This window comes from Macrobrachium nipponense, chromosome 30, assembly GCF_015104395.2.
Source record: "Macrobrachium nipponense isolate FS-2020 chromosome 30, ASM1510439v2, whole genome shotgun sequence".
In the NCBI taxonomy this organism is placed as follows: domain Eukaryota; kingdom Metazoa; phylum Arthropoda; class Malacostraca; order Decapoda; family Palaemonidae; genus Macrobrachium; species Macrobrachium nipponense.
The window spans coordinates 32,618,626-32,644,778 of NC_087218.1; the positions used below are offsets into that span (position 1 = coordinate 32,618,626).

The window sequence follows — 26,153 nt, forward strand, 5'->3', positions numbered from 1 at the left end:
TTGTTGCCATGGAAACCTTCTCACACTTTATAGAAGATGATTTTCAGTGGGAGACACATTTTGTAGCAGTCTGCAGTTATTTGGTGTCCTTTGCAGATGAATAAATTTGAAGGATAATCCAATATTAATTCAGTGTGCAAGATTTGACTTTCAAAGTACCTTATCTCTTTTAAAGCATATATACTAAGCATATAAGATTCATGAGAGAGAAATGATTAGGCACTAATGATTTTTCTTGTTGCATTAAAATTTGTTTGCCAAGGTTTTGTAAAATTGTTAACATTCTATTTTCATAATTCTAAATATAAACTTTATTTTGTCATTAAGTAGTTGTTGATAGCCCTGTTTCACTTATATATTGGTGAATGTGTTTGTTATTTTAGAATTCACCAGGTAACCAGATTTGTTGCATTGATATTGAAGAACTATGTAAATGGGAGGGCATTGCCCCTGATGTATTTATACCCATATTTCTAATTTCAGTTTTTATAAAGGTAACTTACCAAGTAATTACTTGCTTAATGATTGGCCTCGCACGGCTCTTAAATTTTAAAAATTCACTTGCAAGTGACTGTTGCGATGCAGGTGTCCCGCCCACCACAATGGGAGCTTGCGAGCGACAGAAGCCAATGGCATCATTGTTATCCATGCCTGCCAACTGACAACACATCGTCTTGCTCCTGAATTCATGTTCACCATTTTTTTGATAGCTTGTTAAAGTCGGTGATGTACCCTCTTTTAGTTGTATTTTCATCTGTTGCTGTTGGCTTGGTTGCATTAACTTTAGCTTTTTTCTTATTTTAGTTTTAGAATTTTAGTATGTCTGATTCTAGTGCTTCCAGTCTTCACTGTTGTAGTGAAGGCTGCAAGACTAGATTGACCAAGGTGTGTTATGATGCACACAGAATGTGCTGCAATTGTAGAGGACAGGTATGTACGAGCAATCTTACCTGTGATGAGTGTAAGGAGTGCGATACAAGTAGGTGGAAGTTTTTAGAATCTCGCCTAAATATGTTAGAAAAGGACTGGATCAGGAAGAAGACTGCCAGAGCCGAAAGTGGGCTTGTGTTAGTAGGGATTCTTCCCTTAGGCCTAAGGCAGACTCCAGTCTGGCTCTTCCTTCTACTCCTGGTAACAATCTTTTGCCTGTCCTCCTTCTCCCCCCTCCTACTCCAGTGCTTAGCTCCCATGCTTCCGAATCCGATGCCATTGCCAGTTTAGAGTTTAGGATTAACTCTTAAGTATGACAATAAGTTCAACCTAATAATAAGTTCAGTTTTGGAGTTGGGGGGCATCTCTTAAGAATCCTCATGGACACAGTGAAGAGTGTTGTGCCAAGTGAAGTGTCAGTGGAGGAGGTGGTTGCTCGTCCAATCGGCTCTCCTAGACAAAGGTCGCTGTCCTGCTTCTCTGCACCAGAGGCCCAAGGGAGGTTGATGGGGTTTGCCCATGGGCTGCTGCCCCCTCTGTCGGTCTTCTTGTGAAGTCCCAGGATGCAACCGACTGCCTTCGGGAGTCTGATCACAGGCGTTGTAGATGCTATGTGGATGCTTCTATGCCATTGAAAAGGTGTGCGTGATTCGGCGCCCGAGTCCTTGGTGCCAATCAAGTGGCATAAGGACTCTTAAGACCTCGCCCTTCCCTCATGTAGTTATGGGTTCGAGCCCTCAGTATTTGCTCTCGTACAGTTTCCTTTTTATTCGTGGAACTCACCTGTGCTGCTGTCTCCAAAGGACTCCAAACTTCAGAAGCTCTTTGCGAGATACTTGTCACCTGAGCAACTGACTTGGTGTGAGGCTCGCGCTCCCGAGAGCCTAGTCTCAGGCACGCTCCTATCTCCTGTGACTGCCTGCTCACCACTGGCTCCTGCGCCACCAGTTCTCGCTCCCACTCTGACTGCTCTTGTTCCTGCAAGGCCCGCTCCTGCTCCTGTGATGTTTCTGCTTCTGCACCCGTTCAACTCGCATCTGGACCTGCTTTGGATCTGCACCTCACTCCCCCTTATGCTTCAATACAGGTCACCCATCGACAACAGCAGACCCTAGCGTCTTGATCAGATGACCCCCCTCTCGCACCACTGAAGAGATCATGAGTTATGTCAAGAAAGCTCCTCCGGAAGGAGATTCCTCTAAGATGGCCAGCGATCTTTCTCCATTTTCTTTGGAGGATGAGGATCAAGATTTGGCTCAATTGTTGGCATACAAGGCTTTACTCTGTTTTCTCCTGGAGAGTTATCCGGGGTTCTTCACCCCTACTATGTACACCTGTTTCTGCTGCCTCCTTGTTCCTGATGTTGAAGAATCAACTCGAACTCGCTCTCCTTCCCAAGATGGTTCTTTCCATCTCCTCCAGGAAACCTTTGAAAATAGTCAAAGAGTGGTTCTTGATGAAGAGGGAACAAGGGAAGGTGACCATTGGCTTCTGTTGCTCGTGAGCTCCCGTTGCAGTGGGTGGGACCTGTCACCCCTGCATGGCAACAGCCACTTGCTTGTGAATTTTTTAAAATTTGGGATGACATGTGAGGCTAATCGTTAGCTTCTAATCTCAGTATTTATGTATGAATTGAAACTAATTATTTACTGTCCTGATAGTTTAATTGTACTCGTGGAAAGAAAAGTATATTGTTTATTTTCTCACTATATTGTTTATTTTCTCACCATGATATTTTAGATTCAAGAGCAACAGTGAACTGAAACTGCTTCCAATAAGTGGTATTGAATATATTGCATATGTCCTTATTTTATATCAACATCTGCTGAAGTTGCTGTACATCAATAAGAAAAACTAATCTTTTTGTCTCTTCTCTCTTTCAGTAAAACCGGTGGTGCAGAGAGTGAAGGCTCTTCGACTCTCCCGCGATGACTTCGAGGTGATTAAAGTCATCGGAAGAGGTGCCTTCGGTGAGGTCTGTGTTGTGAAGCTCAAGGGCACTGAGCAAGTCTTCGCAATGAAGATATTGAATAAATGGGAGATGCTCAAGAGGTATGACATATACTATATTCTTTTGTTTCTCACTAACTGATTAAGCCTTAGGGTTGCCAGAGATGCTCTGTCACTTCCCTGTATTCTCTTCACAGAGGGTTAGTGCTGTCAGTGCATCTCATGATATGCATTGTAGGCCTTGCTTAAGGTTCTTTGGAGTGTCCCTTCATGCCCTAGCTGCACTTCTTTCATTCATTGCACTGTATCTTTTCATATTTTCTTTACTCCATTTTCTTTCCTCCATCTGCCTTTCCACCCTCAGCTAACAATTGTTTTGCAGTGCAACTGCAAGGTTTTCCTCCTGTTACAACTTTAAAACCTTTTTACTCTCAGTTTCCCTTTCAGAGGTTTTTAGAATGGATTTTGATGATTGAGGGTATGGTTATTAAAGGAAAGACTAGTTCACTAGAAGTACTTAAGTATATTTTGTAAATGGAATCTTTTTTGCTTGATTCATGGGAAGGGGACAATGAAAATTGTGTAGGTTTCAGGAAATTTTGAAACCCAGGATAAGCCCTTTTGTAAGTTACCTAAGTTTTGTTTTTTGACTCTTGTGTAGAGTTTATGTTGAGGTTAAAAAAAAAGTGAACATGCCTGAGCATTTGTAAATAGCATTTGTAATTATGTAAGTAAAAAGAACATCCTTTTTCCTTTTTCAAGAGCGGAGACTGCGTGTTTTCATGAGGAGAGAGATGTGTTGGTATATGGTGATCGCCGGTGGATAACCAATTTACATTATGCCTTTCAGGATGATAATAATTTAGTAAGTATGGTTGTTCCTTTTCTCCATGTGAGTCTATTCAGACATAAGATTAATGAAGTTAGTGCACCTTTAGTAAGAATTCTCCCAAATGTTTGTTTTTATAAGCATTGTATACATAAATTCCTCAATTTGATGCAGCACTTACCCTAGCCTTTAGTGGTCATTGCTATTCAAATTTTGACTCGCTCTAGGAACTGTTTTCAGTTCTCATGTAAGTTGAACTTGTGGTGTATAAAGAAAATCTTTTTATTACTGTATGTATATACAGTGGTCCCCCCTGTATTTGCAGGGGGATGTGTACCAGACCCCCCATGAATAGTTGGAAGTCCTATAAAAGTTCTTAAATCGGGCTATTTTGTTAGTTAAAAAAATTTTTTTTTTATACAGTGGGGCATTGCTTAGTTGCAGATCAGCAATCACAGAATCAGTTATTCACAGGTTTTTTCTTGGACCGCTTCTCATGCTATATCGCTGGTATGAATCACAGCATTACGGGTTTGTCCATGTTGTGTATGAGATGTTTATTGCTAGCCTAAGCCTCGGCTATGGTCTGATAACAACCAACATACATGAAAAGACTCACATTATGATATTAACTGACAATAAAGGTAATAAAACCATTCTCACCTTATATATTATTGGCATATCTTCATAGTAAATAGCCTATTCAAGGTTTATTTATGACATTCATTGGTAGGCTAAGCCTAGTTGCAATGCGATAACCACCAACGTACATGAACAGATTTGCATTATGATATTAACTGACAATAAAGGTAATAAAACCATTCTCACCTTTTATATTATTGGCATATCTTCATAGTAAATAGCCTATTCAAGGTTTATTCATGACATTCATTGGTAGGCTAAGCCTAGTTGCAATGCGATAACCACCAACATACATGAACAGATTTGCATTTATGATATTAACTGACAATAAAGGTAATAAAACCATTCTCGCCTTATATATTGTAGGCATATCTTCTGAATAAATAGTCTATTTAAGGAATAATTCCACATAACTACTTAACTTATAATCTTGAGTGGCCAGCCACAAAATGTAAACATATAAAGTTACGACAATTTAGTATGTATACGGTTGCGTTACAGCGGCCTTTATTTGATAACCTTTTAGAAATTTTAATAGTAGTAGTGTAATTACAGTAGTAGTAACATTAAGGCTAAAATTTAATTTGAACTTTATTATTATTTTGGTAGTATTATTATTTTGGTAGTATCCGTATATAACTTCTCTGAACAATGCAGTCATACAAACATGTCATAGATTATCGTATTGTTGTTTGCTATTGGTGTAGTACATGAAATACGTAAAACCATTTTTTACCCTATGTATTATCGTCATATCTTTATAATAAAAAGGCTATTCGTGGAGTAATTCTATATCAGTGAAATCAGCTTTTATCTTTGCAAGGCCAGCCAGCTGACAAAATGTATGTACATATATGAACATAAAATTATGGTAGCGTTTACAGCAAGATTATCTTTAGAAATTTTAATAGTACTAGTCATGGTAGTAATAATGTTTGGAATATACGTCACATTCATTTTCAATACAAAATATCATCGTTATTTTGGTAGTAAATAACAGTTTAGAATGATCATATGTACTCTGCATTGTTAGGAATCATATGATTTTTGTAAACAAAAGTGGTTCAGTGACTCGCCACTAATAGGTGATGTTCCCATGCTCATTTGGCGAGGGAAAACAGTAAGAATCACAATTGAACTTAAGATTGTTGAAAATATATAAAGTAAGAGGCATTCTGTGACAACTTAAAATCCTGTGATATTTTTAATGATAGACTAACTTGAAGTGTTGATAGTCGACTACAGTCACAACTATCGACACTAAAGAAAACATTTGTAACCAATATTAATGGTAAAACCAGGTTATTCAAGTGAATCACTAGTGATACAACTTTTGATACTGTAAACAACAAATTACAGCAATTACCGTAATTAACATAATTAGACGTTAGGATGTGTGAGTTCTTACTTGTGGCAGTGACGAAACAAACAAAATAACGTTTTCCTTTTAGGCTATGCGCTTAGGAAAAATGTCATAGAATCGGCTTTGCGACTTAGTTTATTTTGATATTTTTGATGATACAAAAACTATTATTTGTACTACTAACACCATCTTCACATAACTAATGTACAATTGCGTAGTAGTACAATGCACGGATCTGTTGAGTCCAGTGTTACCAACTTACAGTTTTTTGAGGTAATTAGCAAGAAAATTTTCAATCTAGCATCTGGCAGGAAAACTTGCATTTGTTTTCAAATACATCTAGCATACATATTTTGACATAAGTCTTTGTAATGTTAAATTGAATATTTCATTTATTATACCATGTTTGATATATCATGTAAGAAAAAAGAACAAAATCTTGCAAAACCATTTTCAGGAATTGAACAGAATAGGTTTCGAAATTATTAGGAATTATGTAACGTAATGTAAAAGTACACTGTATATGTTAGAAACATGTTTGAATCGAAAAAAAGAGCAATCGGTTGAAATTGGCTGGGTGGCGTTGTTGTGTATGATGTGAATTTTTTAGCACTTTATGGAGCAAAATCTAGCAAGAAATTGCCATTCCCTTTTTGCAACACTGGCGAACCCATGTTTTGTTTATGTTACTGAAGTAGTGTTCGCTGTGTTCTTTAAATTGTACCCATATAAACGAGTTAATTATGTGGCATCCAAAAGCCCTGATTCTTTTACTCTTATGGGAAAGAAGCCTGAACGTTAGATAAAGGTAATTACGTGTAATATATTAACGTGTTGTGAAGAAGGGAAGAGATGTTTTGCTGCATGCTGCTGGTAACATTATCTTTATTATTCATCCGATTACACTGCAAAATCGTTGCCATCTTTATCAACAGATCGATGGTGATTATCCATATGATTTACATAATTTTGATATTTCTCTTACCTCTCCCTCTTTCCTTGTAAAAGAAAAGAGGCCCACATGAGTATGTAATAGCACATGCATGTGTAAGCTTCTGGCTGTAATCCATAGGCTAGTAGGCTACATATGTACAATAGTATGTATTTTGGTGTTTGAACTAAAGTAGGCAGTTATAAACATTGGAATAGTGGTCTTGGGTGGGTTAATTATTAAAGTAGGCAGTTTTAAGCAATTTTTGAGGGGGGAGTACCAGGATAACATTGGTATTTACTTATCACGGGGGTTCTGGACCCTATCGCCGTGATTATTGAGGCCCTACTGTACCTGGTTTTTCAGTAGTTTTATCACAAAAAGTGCATTTCCTGATGAAATTGATAAAAAAGCAGGAATTTGTGGATATTTCTCATAGAAAAATACGCGAATAGGCAAATTTCCTACGAATAATGGTAGGATATGTTTCAGAGGAAAATCCGCGAATGCGTGAGTCCGTGAATCCAGAGAACGTGAATACTGGGAGTCCACTGTACTGTAGTTATAACTTCATCCCAGTAAACTAAGATTGCAAGGAATTCTATATTGTATAGTAGTAATGTGTTGTACAAAGGTCCTTACAATAGTGTATGTTATGTTTGACCAAGATGGTTGTATATGCATTCTGAAAATAAAGTTATTTCTTTCTGTTTTAATGAGTTTTGTTTAACGATTACTTCATACTTCATCATACAGTTTTTGGGGTAGGAAGAATTTCTGAATGTTTGTATATTTATATAGCTTTAAAGTTAAGAGCTAATTGTTACCTATGTTTTACTCTGATCATCCTTTCTGTTACAGTATTTGGTAATGGATTATTATTGTGGAGGTGATCTTCTAACGTTATTAAGTAAATTTGAAGACAGGCTACCTGAAGACATGGCAAGATTCTACATAGCTGAAATGATCCTTGCCATAGGTAAGGTTGTGTGCAGTGGTTCATTTAACACAATATGCTCAGTATTTGGAAGTGAATAAAATTTCCTTTTAACATAATAACCATTATAAGTGCTATCTTTCTGATACTTTTCAGTGTTTATACTTTGTATCTTTTTAACTTATGATTTTTTTTTTTAATATCAGCCTTGACACCTAGAATACTTGATTGCATTTTCTGTATAATTTTCAGATTCTATACACCAGTTGCGATATGTACACCGAGACATCAAGCCAGATAATGTACTTTTAGATGCAAATGGCCACATACGATTGGCAGACTTTGGCTCGTGTCTTCGACTTCAAGAAGATGGCACTGTTCAGAGTAACGTGGCTGTTGGAACGCCGGATTATATATCTCCAGAAATTCTTAGGGTATTGCCTTCTTGTATTTTTCTACCCTCTCGCTTCACATACGTATACTTTCCTCCACTCATTCTTTCTGCTATTTATATATAGTTTTGTTTTTGAGTGGTTACATTACATCTTATGTAAACTGAATTCTTTGTTAGCCTTGTATCCTTGTTGGAATTAAAATTACGTAACAAGAAGAGATCAGGTAGTATGGCCTGGTTCTAGGTTAGTGTTCTGTCATACCCAGAAATTTGTTTAATACACTTATATTATTCTGATATATGACCTTAGTCATTTAAATTGCCTTTAATCTCTTATGAAATATTTTTCACGTTTTTATCAGCGTAGATTGATATCAGCACTGTATACCAGTGCATTACAGTGTACGTTTTGCAATATTTCACATACTGTACATGTTTTGTCCACGATCGCTGAATGTTTTGTAGATGATTCCCATGATAACTGATCTCTTTTGCAAATTTTATGTCATCACACTTAAATTTTACAGTTAAATATTCCTTCCTTTAGGCCATGGGAGAGGGACAGGTTTGTTGACAGCAGTCGTACTTTCCGTGGTGAATCTGTACCGTAAGTCCGTGTGGTGACTGGACAAAGACCGGGATTTTAGTTCTATTAAGACAAAACAGGCTGAGTGGCTGCTCAAAACCCTTATAGATGCTTCTTGCTTCCCTCACAACAACAAAATTGATTGACAATACTTATCGTTTCATACTGTATATACAGTATTCATATATATTACTTATGATTAAATACAGTGACACTGGTGATGCTGCATTTTTGGTTTTGGCTGTGTGTTCTGTGTTTAGTCCTATAGCATGCTACCTACATCAATTTTAATTTTTTGGAAGAATGCCAGACTTAAAGATCATTATTCAGTGCAGTACTGCATAATGTAGTTGTGCATATAGGGTGTATAATACACAGCCAATCCCTGAACTGTATATTCATTGTATGATACATCAAAAAAATTGCAAGTACATACGTTTCCAGCCAAGTCCACATTTGCAGTATTGACCAAAGTGCGTGAGGTTTAGTTTGCTCTTACACCTGACCTACCTCTGTGATCGTGTTGGTCCCTGGCTCATTAGCAGAGGAGGAGACAAGCTCTGCCAGACATGAAACATGGGATACACTGGAGCTTGGTGCATATACCATCAGTTGGCTTTCTTAGTGATTTAGCACATGTTAAGAAAGTGGGGAATGGAGATGACTAGATTTAAACATCGCCTAATAGTAAAGGAAAGGAATGATGGTGGTCGTGGAATTGCAGCAGATAATATATGTCATAAATCTAGTACAGTATTTAGTACAATACTTACATCGGAAGTAAATAAAATACATTTTGACTTGATTTGAGGCAGCTAAGAAGAGATAGCTCTTCCACCTAGTAAAGGATTACGCTACATGATTATCCCATCCATGGTATGCATCTTGGCTTCTCCAGACTTTTCTCTGCCCTTTTGTATGTGAGGCATGTTGGTGATATGCCCGCCATTCAGTTCTAGTCCATAGAGTTCATTAACGTCCTAGTCTGTTTAGTCATGACTAATATGTGTACCTTATGCTTTTGGATAATGATAAACGTACCATGTTTGTATCTTATAGGATTTTATTTCCTACTGTAAGTATATCATGGCTATTTACTCTATATATGCACTGTGTATGTAAAGTACACATGGGTTATATGTTTATAGTATATATCATACATACACATCTATGTATGTATGTATTTTTGCGGGTGCATTTGCTCTTTACCCATGTGCAGTTTATGTCAGAATGTCTTAACAGTTATAATAGATAACACACTTGTAGAATAGACATGAAAAATATACTTTTGACTCCCAAAAACACACATGATGTGATGAGTTTTCACTTTTCCTGTGCAATTATATGATTTTTCATGGATATTTTTCTACTAGTTGCATCTAACATAATGTTTTTCACTTTTGTTTATTGTGCCATTATCAGATGTATTAATAGACTTATTTTGTTGTAGGCTATGGAAGATGGACAGGGCCGATATGGTCGGGAATGTGATTGGTGGTCTTTAGGTGTCTGTATGTACGAAATGTTGTTTGGAGAAACTCCTTTCTATGCAGAATCCTTAGTAGAGACTTACGGAAAAATTATGAATCATAAGGTAAGTCCAAGGGATTAGCTGAATACTTTGGAGTTCATATATCATTATTGTGTTTGAAAGTATCTTTCTGTTATATAATGTTTTTTGTTATCCATTTGTAGTAAACGGCAATTACATGTCAGTCAATTACATGTCCATCAGTCTAAAGCTTTGCTATATTCATCCTCTCCAGAATTGCTTTGACTTCCCAACTGATTTAGGATACGATGTCACTGAAGAAGCAAAGGATCTTATGCGACAACTTATATGTTCCTCCGAGTATAGATTAGGAAAAAATGGCATTAGTGACTTTAAGGTATGTACGTAGTTGTAAAAGACTTGGTTGACAAGGAAAGGTTTATGAATTTTATTTTTTACTTTTAACAAAGCTGGTGTTATTAAATTTTAGAATGCCTTTTAAGAAATGCAGGGCTTCATGTTATACTTGCTCATGTACTCAGTACTTTATTCCATTGGCTGACCCAACGTTTAATTAAATAGTACTGTATTATTAATGTGTTATGAGAGTACAGTACATTCTTATGAGGCAGGACAAAATTGCTTGAACTTCCAAAGTAAGCTTCCACTGAATAGACATCTTGTATGTGATAAACAAAGGACCAGACCAAATACGTAAAAGTAAAACGTTAAAGCTTGAAAGACTAAAAACAAATGAGAATGAATACACTTATTAAGTATTTAGTTTTAGCCTTGAGCATTGGAACTCAGATCCACAACTATGGAAGAGTGCTGTGGCATAGGCTGGCATTTGAGAAAATTGTTTGTGATATTTAACAGGGTAAATCCTGTCAAAAGTATAACTGTGATGCCACCAAAAGCAGTGAAGGTACTGAAGTTTGTGAAACGTGTTACTCAGTAACTGGTAAAAATACTGCATCACATTTGCTTTGACTGACCTTGGCTAATAGAAAAGACATATCATAAACATTCCCTTAGAATAAACAATATAGTATAAACCGTGGTATTTTTGACAATTTAAATTTTGAAATTAAAAGCATTGAGCAAAATAATAGCAAAGAAGCTAAGCTAAATGGAATGATTTCCTTTCATTTTGACAAAGATTTTCTGCATTGGGACATGAGTAAATAATGTCTGCTAGACATTTGTAGAAGATTGATTAGTGGACCTGGTGTTTCAGAATCATGCATGGTTTGCTGGTGTAGACTGGGAAACATTGCGGGATAGCACCGCGCCTTATATCCCAGAAGTTTCAAGTCCAACAGACACTAGTAACTTTGATGTGGATGAAACTGAAGCAAGAAGCCAAGATGCCTGTCCCCCTCCAGCAAATCCGGCCTTTAGTGCTCTACATTTACCCTTTGTTGGGTTTTCATTCACTCAGGGAAGGTATGTAAACCTGTTGCTCATTGTGTTGTATACTTGCATAAATGTAGTTCTCTATTGTTACCATTTTCTTCTCTGTATTCAGCTTATGTCTTTACATTTTCTCCTCTGTAATTAGCTTTTGTATTTATAGGACATTGCTTTGGATATCCATCAGCTCATATATAAAGTAAACTGATTTAAGAGAGAATCGATGACTTTTATTTATCTGCCTAATTTTGATTATGCATTAACTGGAAAATATTAATTTTGCCAAATGAATGGTGGAATGGTGTAAATGCCTTTTTATTTTTCTCTTTGTGTCTTTGTTATAAGTGTACATAAGAAGTACTTTTCACTTGATTGGCATTATGTCTTTTCAGCAAAATTAGTGATAAAGGTTGTCTGTTAACCTTATCACTAACTGCATCAGTTCATTTTGAAAATGCTACTGATGTCATTTCTTTTGAGAGACGGACAAAGCGTCTCGAGTTGGAAAAAGGTGCAGACAGACCTGATAGTACATCTTCCAGCGAAGAGGTGAAGCGTCTCTTGGATCAAGTACAGATGTTAACCAAGCAAAATAGAGGCGAGTCTTATTGTTTGGCTTCGTGTCTCCTGTGCATAATTTACAAAATTGTTGCTTAGCACTAAGTATTGAATGAGATCAAAACTAATGTAAACTTATTTTCATTTGAGTTTATTAATTTAAGGTAAACTTTGGATATTGTGAGTTTCAAAATTTGTTTGTTTGCTCCTTGACAGAATTAACAACAGAACTAAATACGTTTAAGAGAAGAGGAGGTGAAATTGACAGTGAAACAGACATGAAAATGAAAGAGTTAGATCGTCAGATAAAGGCCTTCACCCAAGAAAAGGAGAATACTGCAAGGGTAAGCAAGCTCACTTTTGTGACTTTAGAAATTTACTTTTTTATGAACTATGAGTTAAGTAAGCTTACTGTTTTAATTATAATCTTACCCATATAAATAAATCGGTCATTCAATTGTTTGTGCCCAGTTCCCTTAGGTCATCCTAATATTGTATTCCTCTCCCACTCTGTTGTTCATTGTTCTCGGATGTCTTCCAAGGTTTAACTCTCTCATGTCGTCTTCCTTTAGCAATCAACTTGGTACTTCTGCTGTCAAGATGCTTCGCTTCGTCTGCTTTCTTCTGCTCAGATTTACAAATTGATTAAAGTGTACTGTAGTCTAGTTTCTTCTCCTGTCTTCTGTTTGGTTATTCTGTCCTGACACTTCCTTTGTATTGTTCTCAAAAGTTTGCTTGCAAGTGCAACACTTTCTACCTTTCACAGTTGGGCTGTTGTATGACTTATGTCCGTTTGTCAGTATTGATAATTAGAAAAAAATAAGACTATGGATAAAGTTTTACTGTATTGTTAAATGTCTTATTTTTTAGGAAAATGTTAGAAAAAAATCTACTATTTATTTAATTTTGTCTGTTCATTGTTAACTTGTTCATGCTGTGATTTTCACCTTTTGTTTAAGAACAAATCTTTTGGTGATTCCTGTGGTGAAAATGCTTAATAACTTATTGATTTAGCTCGGAGGTTCATAACATCTAATCTATTGTTATGATATTTTGAAACTTGACCCCTTGATTGGAAAATTTGAAATCTGCCACTAGCTTTACATACAAGCATAAGTCTGCTCATATCATCTCTTGAGATATGATGTCAAAATTGGTCTTTTTGTTGTACTCCATAGTAAAGGTGTACCCATTTACCTTACTTTTCATTTTCTTATCTTTAGAATCAGAGAAAATATTAGGTCATAATTTTTATCATATTCATTCTTTCAGGAAATGGCAGAAATTCAAGAAAAACTAACTCTTCAGACTAAAGAGCTTCAAGATGCCCTTTCACAGCGCAAGTTGGCCATGTCGGAATACAGCGAAGTTTCAGATAAGTGCGTTCTATTCATCTCATAGTTGAGGTTTATTCTGGTAGAGTACTTCTCTTGTTAGTTGTGCTTCATCCAACTGCACTTGTTGAGATGAGAACATTCTAGTCTGCTTGTTGGCCAGCTGGTTGTATATGTGGATACCCATACATATATATGTATATCAACACTAATTAGATCAAGTAGCAATTTCTTATGTTCATGGTTTTAAGAGAATAGTTATAAAAAAGTGACTTGACATTTTGTAAAACATGAGTCAGATTTTGGAGGATCATACTCCCATACATTATGAAGTATGAAACAGCTAGAGAATTCTCAGATTATTAGGAAATGTATGAGAGCTCTGCCATGTTAGTAAACATTTTTTCTGGACATTTGCAAAAATGTTGATAGGTCAGAAAAAAACTGAATAGTATTTAATTGACTGCAAATTAATTTCAGGTTAACAGAGCTCAGGAATCAAAAGCAAAAGATGTCGAGACAAGTTCGAGATAAAGAAGAAGAACTGGAAACAGCTATGCAGAAGATAGATACACTGCGACAAGATTTGAGACGAGCAGAGAAGCTTCGGCGAGAGTTAGAGGTAATTATTCCATCAGAAAATTTATTTTCGTTGTTTTGCTGGTGCCATATTTTACCTTTAAAGAATGTTCTGAGTGTAATAAGATCTAACTCAGTGATGAAAATATTCTGTTATATCCTTATGAAAGCTTCGTTGATGTGTCACCAGCAGTTTGTTATGAAATTAATGTTGGTAAAATAATTGCTTATAATAACATTGTATGTACACATTCACCATGAGGTTTCTACTAGATTACATAACTCTGTGAATAACAGATTTGTTATTATCATCATGCTGTTAAACATGGGGGTCATTATGCTTAACAACACACGAACTTCATGAACTAACTATAAAAAGTATCATCCTTGTATGTTGAATAGATACACTGTCATTTGTTCAAGCGCCACAGCATTACTGATAAACATGTACTGTACAATTAGAATAAAATGTTTGAGTTTTGTTTGAAATAAGTTGGAAATGTTAATGACAAAAAATTTGATTACTTCATAAGTATACACAAGAAATGATTGAGATATTTGTTGTAGCTCTGAGCATATAATGGGCTTGATGTATTGCTGTGCATGAATGTGTTAATATAGCTCATTGCAATGACCAATTACACAGGGCCGGTTTGAAGAGGCTGAAGCAGAAGCCACGAAAGAACGCAAGTTACGAGAACGCTCTGAGGAGTACACGCCGCAGTATTGAGGGAGAGTTAGAAAAGATGAACCAAAGGTCGCAGGGTAGAAGTCCATCCCTTAATTCCATAGAAGCATCACAGGAGGTCACCAGGTACAGCTCTCTTTATTTTCCCATTTTAATCAATTAAAAAGTTTATTAGTTAATTAGAAATGTTTATGAAGACAGGTTAAACTATATTTCCACTAGACTTTTGAAGTTGGGCTGATTTTAATTTGTGTTGTTGAAAATTCCTCAGGTTAAAAGCAGATTTAGAGAGAGTTTGTGTTGACCAAGAAGAGAGAGCACAACAGCAAGCCCTCCGACACACTCATGAAATGGCAGCATTACGAGATCAACTTGCAGAGGCTGAATCCAGTAAGAAAACATTGCAGAATGAGGTCAGTATTTGGTGACTTTTTACAGATGTGTAGAATTACATATCCAGTTGTCCCTATTAACAATTCAAGAATTTGTTCTGTCTTATGTGTCTTCGTTGCTCAGCCTAGTTTTAAAAAATGACATTGTCATTTTTGTTATGATTAATAATTTATATCAACCTTTCAACAGTCAATTTATTGATTGTTGTGCATTTATGTGAATAGAAATTTTAGTGACAGTAACAAGGTGGTATAGAGGAAGCCCAAAAGGAAATGGGAGAAGGACAGTACTTTTGGTAACTGGGTTTTTGAGGCACAGTATGGCTGGGTATATTATTGAACATAAGCTTTTTGTTATAAGGGATGGTCTGCATGATGTAAAAAACGGGACTTCAGTTTAGACTATTACTTATTTTCCCGTAATTAGAATTTGATTTATGGGATTAACTGAATATTCTAGGTTGGAATATGCAGTGACTTGCATCATTTTTGTATTTGTTTTTTTTATTCAGAAGGAAAATGCTCCCTTGATTAGAGTGGACTTGTTTTATACTTCAGGTGACTGCATTGAATAAGAAAGTTGAAGTGTTGCGTAGTGAATTAGAAAAGAGAACAGAAGAACAAGAGGACTCTGTGATGGATGTGAAACGAAGACATGACCGTGAGAAGGCTATGCTGCTGGAAGATAACAAGAAGCTCCTAGAAGATGTGGAGAGAGTGAGTATTTTTCTTGTATCTTTAAAATATTACCATATGATAATCAAAGCTAAGTGGTTATATGTTGCTGGTCATCAGTCAGGAGTTAGTTTCTTCATGACTGAATTTGGATAACAGACAGACTTACAGAATTACGGATCATTGTTTGAATGGGAGAATGATTAGTTTCTATAGGGTGACCTTTGAGTTCATGTATAATGAAGTGAAATTCAGAGTAGGAATAATTTCTAGAAAGGCAATAGCCAGGTGGGACAAAAGTATCCCTTTTAAGATGTGCGAGTGAGGGGTGAAGAAACAAGTGCATGGCCTTTACTTCAACCTATATTGTAAAACAAATTGGGGCTGATACAAAGTTGAAGAGGATTAAGTATAAGAGTCAGATGAAGGTATTGAATAATCGGAAAAGAATGGCCAAAAAGATGGGAGGAAAGAAAGAACAGATGAAGTAATAATGTTAATGGGAATAATAATGTGAATAAGGAGAAGAGGAACAAAAGGAAGGAAAGAGGTCTGAATTAGGGGTTAGAACAATGAAAAATAGAGAATATGGTAGTCTTTCATATCTGGGGAAAGGCCGCTGGTAAGGAATTTGTAAGTATGTATAAATATTTTCAAGAACCTCATTACTTGAGGCTTTGCAAAAATATAAATAACTTCTGATGTTAAAGGAATTATATTTTAAATTGGTAGATTGGTCATATGTAAAAGCAAGTGGTATTTTTTTTTTTTTGCAATTGGTGTCTTATATGTACAAATAAATTTACCTTAACCATCTTTGCTCAAGATGTTTGTGAATTGGCAGCATTGGAGGTACTGGTTTAAGATTTGTGTCTCAGCTCTCACTTTTTGAAGTATCTTTCATGACTGAGAATATCATGATTTTCTGATCAAACATAGTACACGCAGAGAAGTAATTTTACAAGATAAAGTTAACCCTTAAACGCCGACTGGACGTATTTTACGTCGACATTTTTTGTCTCTCGGGTGCCGTCTGGACGTATTTTACGTCGACATACAAAAGTTTTTTTAAAAATTCGCGGAAAAATACTTTTAGGCCTACCAGCCGAAAACTCTTGAATCACGCGCCTTGGGGGATGCTGGGAGTTCACGGATCAAGGTGTTGTTTTGTTTACAATCGTTACGCAGGCGCGCAAGCGCGAATTTCTTTCTTGCCGCACTAAAAAGTATCTGTGACACAACCGGAAATTATTTCGTCACTTTGACATAATTTTTTTACCATTTTAAATTAGCCGTTACATGGACTATTATATATGAAAATGTACGCATTTGTATGTAGAATACAACAAAAAAATACTCATGATTGTAGCTTTTATCAGTTTTGAGATATTTTCATATAAATAACGATAAGTGCCAAAATTTCAACCTTCGGTCAAATTTGACTCTACCGAAATGGTCGAAAAACGCAATTGTAAGCTAAAACTCTTATATTTTAGTAATATTCAATCATTTAACTTAATTTTGCAACTAATTGGAAGTCTCTAGCACAATATTTCGATTTATGGTGAATTTAAGAAAAAACTTTTTCCTTACGTCCGCGCGGTAACTCTTCCGAAAATAATCATACATGCGATTGTGGTAATGTTTGCACCATTTTAAATTAGCCGTTACATAAAGTTTTATATATGAAAATGTGCGCAATTTCATGCCAATACAACTAAAAACAACCCATGGTTTGTAGCTTTTATTCAATTTTGAAATATTTTCATATAAAAAATGATAAGTGACAAATTTTCAACCTTCGGTCAATTTTGACTAACGAAATGGTCGAAAAACGCAATTGTAAGCTAAAAACGCTTATATTCTATGGTAAATTCAAGCATTTACCTTCATTTTGCAACAAATTGGAAGTCTCTAGCAAAATATTTCGAATTTATGGTGAATTTATGAAAAAAATAACATTTTCTTTACGTCCGCGCGGTAACACTTTCCGAAAATCATACGTGCGATTGTGGTAATGTTTGCACCATTTTAAATTAGCCGTTACATAACGTTTTATATATGAAAATGTGCGCAATTTCATGTATAATATACACAAAAAAAAGTTGAAGGTTGTAGCTTTTCTCATTTTCGAAATATTTGCATATAAATCACGATAAATAGAAAAAAAAACCACGTCTGTCAAATTTGACTCTAACCGAAATGGTCGAAAAACGCAATTGTAAGGTAAAACTCTTACAGTCCTAGTAATATTCAGTCATTTATCTTCATCGTGAAACAAATTCGAAGTCTCTAGCACAATAATTAAATTTATGGTGAATTTTTAAAAAAAAACTTTCCTTCCCTCCGCGCGCGGATTCTCCGCCACAAATCTCCGAAATAGCGTAAGTCCCATTCTCGGAATATTTGATCCGTTTCATATTAGGCATTTCATAGAGTTTTATATATGAAAATGTGCGCAATTTCATGTAGAATAAAACGAAAAATATTTGAAAGTTGTAGCTTTTCTTATTTCTCCGAAATAATTGCATATAAAAAAAATATATAAAAAAAAATTCGACATCGGTCAACTTTAACTCGTCAGATATGGTCGAAAACTGCATTTGTAAGCTAATATCTTACAGTATAGTAATATTCAATCATTTGTCTTCATTTTTGAAACGAAATTGGAAGTCTCTAGGACAATATTTAGATTTTATTGGTGAATTTTTGAAAAAAATACTTTGTTTACGTCTGCGCGTTACGAATTCATGCATTATTTTGTGATAATATTTTTCTCTGTGTTGCTTTTATCGTTTTACAATGTTTGTTTATATCCCAAAAAATGATCGCATTTAAAGTGTACATTACAACGAAAAAAAGTAACTTGTTACCTTCAACCGTTTTGCGCACAGCGCGATTTGAATACAATTATATATGAAATTTCGTTTTTGCGCTATCATATATCGCATTATTTTATAATGATGATAATTGATAATTTTTTTCATTTTCTGATGGTTGCATTTACTAAACTTCAGGCAATGAAAAAAAGGAGCCAAAAATGAACTCTTAATCTTGAAAAAACTAAGCGCGCTATGATTTTTTTGAAAAAAATATTTTTTCCGCTCCCGCGCTCACTCTGAAACGTCTCCGGCACACGGGAGACATTTTTTTTTTTTACCGCTTCGGCGTTTAAGGGTTAAGTTGCCTATCATGTGGGATTCGGGGTCCTCCTTTCAGCTACAATGGATTACAAAGATATCACAGTGAAAAGCAAACTGCAGTTGTAAGTCAGAGTAAATAATTTAAACTTTAGTGTGATTTTGTCACTAGCGCTCTTGTGGACAGGAGCAAAACTTCTACCTAATTCAGTGATGAGAAAAGTGTTTTCTGCAAGTGAATATATTTTTATTATGAAGTGATGTAACAAGACCGCTAACTACACCTAAAGAAGACAGTATTACTATTTTAGGATTAAAGATTTTGTCACTAGATTATTGACATGCTTAAAAATATAAAGTTAACAGGTTCAGTTAAATTTTAGTATTCAATGGTGGGGGTCAGATTTTAGTTTTATTAAAAAGTACATATTTTAAGATTACATGAAAGCTATGTATTTTCTGTTAAATAAGTGGAAGGTAAATAAACCATAAAGCTTCTATCCATGCTGCATCATTGAGAAAATTAATTATTTCCTAATGTCTCAAGCATGAAGGGTAGTTGCATATGGGTATTATAGTACAGTGGTACCTCGTTTGTTGAACGTTTATGTTGAACTTTCCGTTTTTTTAACAAATTTTCCAGAAAATTTTGTATCGTGTCGAACAAATGCTCGTACTTTGAACTGACTGATTGTCTAGTTTATACTTGTATTAGATGACCCACTGGGTATTGTAAATTAAACTGTATTAAATTCATTTTTTCATTTACAATATATAGTTAATGATAACAATATTCGACAAAATAAATAAAAGTATAAAGCATATAATATAAAATTTAGCTTTCAATATTACATTTAGCATAAAAGATGTGTAAAATAGTAGGTAACCGTGGTGACTTCACGCCCAGCTCACTTGAGACTGAACAAGGGAGTGTTGATATGTTGAGGAGAGACGAAGAAGGGAGAGTTAAAATATTACTGTATGTATGTAAAAGCAATTGAACCAATGTTTGGTGCTCCAAGTGAGACTGTCTAGTGTAACAGTATTAACCAAACAGTAAATGAAAGAACAAAGCTTTTCACAATCAAATTTAGCACAAATGATTAACAAAATCATCCGTCATTGCGGTGATACACAGCTAACTTGAGGAGAGGGAGAGAGCATTTATATGTTTTAGGAATAATGAATGAATGATTTTATGATTTTAAGTTATCGTCCATCATGGTATTGTTGAGGAGAGAAGAGACAGTAAAATCCTTATTGTAATATGTACATAAAAGCAATACCAATTCGCATAGAAATTTAAATGTTATTTCACAATAAATTTAACATAATGATAAAACATGAAAACAAATTTAATACAGTAAAAAAAGAAAAGAAAAAAAAATAGCTTTCTTGAGTCAGTGTTTGGTGTGCTGAGAGAGAGAGAGAGAGAGAGAGAGAGAGAGAGAGAGAGAGAGAGAGAGAGAGAGAGAGAGAGAGAGAGAGAGAGAGAGAGGGGGGGGGGAGGAGAACGGCTCTGCTTCCCATTGACTTATCAGCTGATCTGGGATGATTATTCGCCCATTTCTTTCACTTACATTCGATCTGCCCAAATCACTTTTATTTTTGTTACAGTAATATACCAATCTAGTGACAATTGCTTTTTATGATTTATTTTAGTACTGTAAAAGTAACTCAGCCCTGTAATAAACAAACTGGCACCGCTTTCAGATTCTGCATGCCTTCAATTGTTTGTTTAAGCGGCTTCCTTGTGAAAAGTTATTTGATCTCTTTCCTTTTCCTGTGTTCTTGAGTTACTACTTGTTTGTTTGCAAAATCCTCATGTTTGTTTTAAAAGTCTGCCGTTTGCCAACAGTAAGTGGATGTATTGTGGCATAATTAATCTCTTTCGTGCACATAATTAATCTCTTTTGTGCACTTAAGATTGAAGTGTAAACATGCTAATTACTCTCTCTCTCTCTCTCTCTCTCTCTCTCTCTCTCTCTCTCTCTCTCTCTCTCTCTCTCTCTCTCTTACATACAAACACACATACTATCGATTCTTTTGATTATCCTTGTACCTAATATGTGAATGAAATTGATTTTATTATCAACCATTGCATACTGCAGCCAATTTGGTTTGCTCAAAGGGTTCCTGTCTCCTCCCTCCATCCCCCAGCCAGCCGGCACCATTTTTACCAAACAGTTTGTAAATCACAGAGAAAAAATAAAATTTGAGAAAATTTTGCTTCTTATAACGTACTGCTTCATTACACTCTTAATTCAACTTTTGAAATTAATAATATAAAAAATGTTAAAAGGGGGACTTTTTGGGTTGGCTGGAATGAATGATCTGATTCTCTTTATTTTTATGGGGATATTTATTTGATATTTCGAACAAATCGTACTTTGAACAGCCTTCTGGAATGGATTAAGTTCGAAGTACCAGGTACTACTGTATAATTGAAATAATTTCATACTGGTGATGGTGGTAGGTTGTATTCCCTTTAGTGAATATTGAGTACTTTACATGAGTTGTTTAGTGCAATGTACTAAATTTTAATCGTGCTGTTACTTTTGCAGCTCACTGATAATGTCAACAGAATGCAGAATGAACGACGAGCTCTGGAAGAAGAATATGATGACCTTCGTAACAAGAAGGAATCAATAGCCCAGTGGGAAGCCCAGATTACCGAGATCATCCAGTGGTATGTGCAATATGTTTACTGTCCTTAGGAATTTAAATTGAAGTTTTTCTTATTTAAAAGTTATAAATTGAAAATTACTTGGGAACTTTTATTTCAGTAAGTTGAGGGAGAAATTGAGAGCAGTTTTAAAGACTGCTGTATAATTTGTGTATTTACCATAACTCATTTAGTGCTGAACGGTGACAAGTGAAAGTTAACGTATAAGAATTTATTAACCCTTAAACGCCGAAGGGGTATATTAAAAATCGTCTTCCGTGTGCTGAGGCGGTCTCGGAGTGAGCACGGAAGCGGAAAAAATATTTTTTTCAAAAAATCACAGTGCGCTTAGTTTTCAAGATTAAGAGTTCATTTTTTGCTCCTTATTTTGTCATTGCCTGAAGTTTAGTATGCGACCATCAGAAATGAAAAAAAAATTATAATTATCATATATAAATAATGCGATATATGATAGCTCGAAAACAAATTTTCATATATAATTGTATTCAAATCGCGCTAAGCGCAAAACGGTTAAAGGTAACGAGTTATTTTTTTTCGTTGTAATGTACACTAAAGTGCGATCATTTTGGTATATAACACATTGTAAAACGATAAAAGCAACACAGAGAAAATATTATCACAAAATAATGCATGAATTCGTAACACGCGGACGTAAACAAATATTTTTTTCAAAAATTCACCATAAATCTAAATATTGTCCTAGAGACTTCCAATTTCTTTCAAAATGAAGACAAATGATTGCATATTACTATACTGTAAGAGTATTAGCTTACAATTGCAGTTTTCGACCATTTTGGATGAGTTAAAGTTGACAGAATGTCGAATTTTTTATATATTTTTTTTATATGCAATTATTTAGGAAATTAGAAAAGCTACAACCTTCAAATATTTTTAGTTTTATTCTATATGAAATTGCGCACATTTTCATATATAAAACTCTATGAAATGCCTAATATGAAACGGAGCAAATATTCTGAGAATGCGACGTACGCATTTTGGAGATTTGCGGCGGAGAATCCGCGCGCGGAGGGAAGGAAAGTTTTTTTAAAATTCACCATAAATCTAAATATTGTGCTAGAGACTTCGAATTTGTTTTAAGATGAAGATAAATGACTGAATGTTACTAGACTGTAAGAGTTTTAGCTTACAATTGCATTTTTAGACCATTTCGGTAGAGTCAAAGTTGACCGAACGTGGTTTTTTTTCTATTTATCGTGATTTATATGCAAATATTTCGAAAATGAGAAAAGCTACAACCTTCAATTATTTTTTTTGTATTCTACATGAAATTGCGCACATTTTTATATATAAAACTTTATGTAACAGCTAATTTAAAATGGTGCAAACCTTACCACAATCGCACAAATGATTTTTTCGGAAGAGTTACTGCGCAGTCGTAAAGAAAATGTTATTTTTTTCATAAATTCACCATTAATCAAAATATTGTGCTTGAGACTTACAATTTGTTGTAAAATGAAGGTAAATGCTTGAATATTACTAGAATATAAGAGTTTTAGCTTTCAATTGCGTTTTTCGACCGGTAGAGTCAAAGTTGACCGAAGGTCGAAAATTTGTCACATCATTTTTTATATGGAAATATTTCAAAACTGATAAAAGCTACAACCATGGGTTATTTTTAGTTGTATTGTGCATAAAATTGTGCACATTTCCATACATAAAACTTTATGTAACAAGGGGCAAACATTACCACATTCTCATGTATGATTTTTTCGGAAAAGTTACCGCGCGGACGTAAGGAAAAAGTTTTTTCTTAAATTCACCACAAATCAAAATATTATGCTAGAGACTTCCAATTTGTTGCAAAATGAAGGTAAATGATTGAATATTACTAAAATATAAGAGTTTTAGCTTACAATTGCGTTTTTTGACCATTTCGGTAGAGTCAAAGTTGACCGAAGGTTGAAATTTTGGCACTTATCGTTATTTATATGAAAATATCTCAAAACTGATAAAAGCTACAATCATGAGTATTTTTTTGTTGTATTCTACATAAAAATGCGCACATTTTCATATATATTACTCCATGTAATGGCTAATTTAAAATGGTACAAAAATTATGTCAAAGTGACGAAATAATTTCAAAGATGTGTCACTGATACTTTTTAGTGCGGCAAGAAACAAATTCGCGCTTGCGCGCCTGCGCAGTGATTGTAAACAAAAGAACACCTTGATCCGTGAGCTCCCAGCATCCCCCAAGGCGCGTGATTCAAGAGTTTTTCCGCTAATTTTTAAAAAAACTTTTGTATGTCGACATAAACTATGTCCAATCGGCACCTGAGAGACAAAAAATGTTGACGTAAAATACGTCCATTCGGCGTTTGAGGGTTAATATCCTTAATGTAGTTGATAATGTAAGTTAACTTTGCATAATAAATTTTAATCATGATATCAAAGTAAGTAATACTTTCAAATACAGGCAGCCCTTGGTTAACAACATGCGTTACATTCCTGCGGTCCTAACGCTAACCAAAAACTATCGCTAACAGAAATTCAAAAGTCTACAGGCGCCACAATCCACTTACGGTGCCCTAGACATGTTAACCTCTTCCTGCTCAACCCCGTGTATTCTCGAGTTTAAGATAACCGTCATACTTCAGTAAGCGCGAGTATACGCGAAATTCTGTTATATCTTCCTAGCAACTCCGAATAAACTCGGCTGTTGTTTATATTAGTCTCCCGCCATCAGAAAGCCATTTTCTATGGATATAAGTGCCTTCTTATAGAAAATTGTAGCTATCTTGGTGTCGCTTGGCCATTTGAGATACATCCTTTCATCAGTCAGGACTTCTATTGTTTTTTGTGGATTTTTATTTTATTATTTTTGATATAACTATCATGAGAAGTGAGAGTGATACAGAGTATTATAATGGAATGGACGATTCAGGGAGTGAAAGTGATGGTGATACGATATCAGAATACTCTGATACTTCAGATGAAGATGATGATGATAATATTCCTGATAACCAAGGCTGGCAAAGAATAATAATTTCGGATGATAAACCTCCCTCTCCCGCACAGCCTGCATTTATCATGTGATAAATTATACTGAAGAATTATGAAAGAATGAAAATATAGATGAAAATGCAATAAATATATTCTTTAATTTTAATTTTCCTTGGTTTTGTATAGTTTCCGAGAAAACTCGGCCTTGAGAAGTTATGTAATAGTTGAAGACTATCCTGACTTAAAAATGTTTTTTTCTGAAGAAATATTCCAGGTGATTTATCACTTTAGCATATACTTTAGAAATAAACAATAAAAAAATATGCTTCATAAAGACTGGAATTTGGTATAAAAAATTTGAGAGGGAAGGGGCTAACAATGCCTTAGACAGTGTCACAGCCAGATATTTTACCATATGTAATACCTCTTCAATGAAAATGTGGAATTTCATTTGTCTAATCATTTACTATGGTTTGCATGGTAGTTCTACATATTTTTAATGTCAAATTTGATGAACTTACTGGTAAATCTTGGCCTAGTATGAAAGAGAGATAAAAAAAAGTCACCTTTTTCAAACTGCTAACTTTTCCTCCATCTATTTATTTATCATATCTTCTAGTTATGAAAAAAAGCATAGGAAATGATAAAAGTATCATTAGCAACGTTATACAGTGTTCCCCCCTATTTGCGGGGGATGGGTACCAGACACCCCCGCGAATAGTTAGAACTCCCCTCTAAAATTGCTTATATCTGCCTATCTTGAAAGTTCAAATACCAAATGTATACTTAAAGTATCATCCTACATCAAATATACCATTGAATTGATATTATTAATATCATTTCAAAGTCATCTGAAACATTTTACCATTAGAAACATATAAGCAGCCAATAACGAGAGAGAGAGAGAGAGAAAATAACTCCTTCTCCTTATGCTATCAAAAGATTGAAATGAACTTCTATAGGAAACATGTCTTCCCCTCCCATAAATACATATATCTTTTACAGAGAAGAGAGAAAGAGAGGGCTGAACACGTATCTGTTTGTCTGTCTATCAGTTCTTTTGCTGAGAGAGAGAGAGAGAGAGAGAGAGAGAGAGAGAGAGAGAGAGAGAGAGAGAGAGAGAGAGAGAGAGAGAGAGAGAAAGGGGAAGAAATAGACACACGAAATGTATACGTACTTTATTTAACATCCTACATCAAATTTACCTTAAATTATATCATAATTACTGTATTAAGATTGTATTAATTTAATTTCAAAGTAATCTTAAACATTATTACCCTTAAAGGTATATACGTACATACATACGTACTTCTAACACTTGCAGCCAAGAGAGAGAGAGAGAGAGAGAGAGAGAGAGAGAGAGAGAGAGAGAGAGAGAGAGAGAGAGAGAGAGAGAGAGAGAGAGTTACCACTATGACATATGTATCTTGTGGAGAGCGAGAGAGAGAGTTGTCCTTACAGTATTTAAAAAGAGTGAAATGGAAAGATTTTTGTATTTAAAATACAGTAGTGCCTCAGGTTACGAAATTAATCTGTTCCGAAGCGGCCTTCGTAACCTGATTTTTCGTATCTCGAACTACGTTTTACATGTAAATTGCGTAATTCATTCCAAGCTCTACAAAAACACCACTGTAAATTTTATAATAAAGCTAAATTGACCAATAAAC

General features: G+C 35.0%; 1 protein-coding gene across 1 annotated transcript in view; it reads left to right on the forward strand.

The window, feature by feature from the left end:
* Nucleotides 1-26,153, forward strand: part of LOC135202409 (serine/threonine-protein kinase Genghis Khan-like) — a 366,963-nt gene that overhangs the window by 270,279 nt on the left and 70,531 nt on the right. Inside the window, 17 exon segments of the mRNA XM_064231803.1 lie at nt 2,814-2,982; nt 3,643-3,745; nt 7,507-7,624; nt 7,835-8,016; nt 8,524-8,541; nt 10,013-10,156; nt 10,329-10,451; nt 11,295-11,503; nt 11,863-12,068; nt 12,245-12,372; nt 13,301-13,407; nt 13,843-13,984; nt 14,588-14,659; nt 14,661-14,755; nt 14,901-15,042; nt 15,580-15,738; nt 21,401-21,525. Of these exon segments, the coding sequence (XP_064087873.1) occupies nt 2,814-2,982; nt 3,643-3,745; nt 7,507-7,624; nt 7,835-8,016; nt 8,524-8,541; nt 10,013-10,156; nt 10,329-10,451; nt 11,295-11,503; nt 11,863-12,068; nt 12,245-12,372; nt 13,301-13,407; nt 13,843-13,984; nt 14,588-14,659; nt 14,661-14,755; nt 14,901-15,042; nt 15,580-15,738; nt 21,401-21,525 (2,242 nt within the window).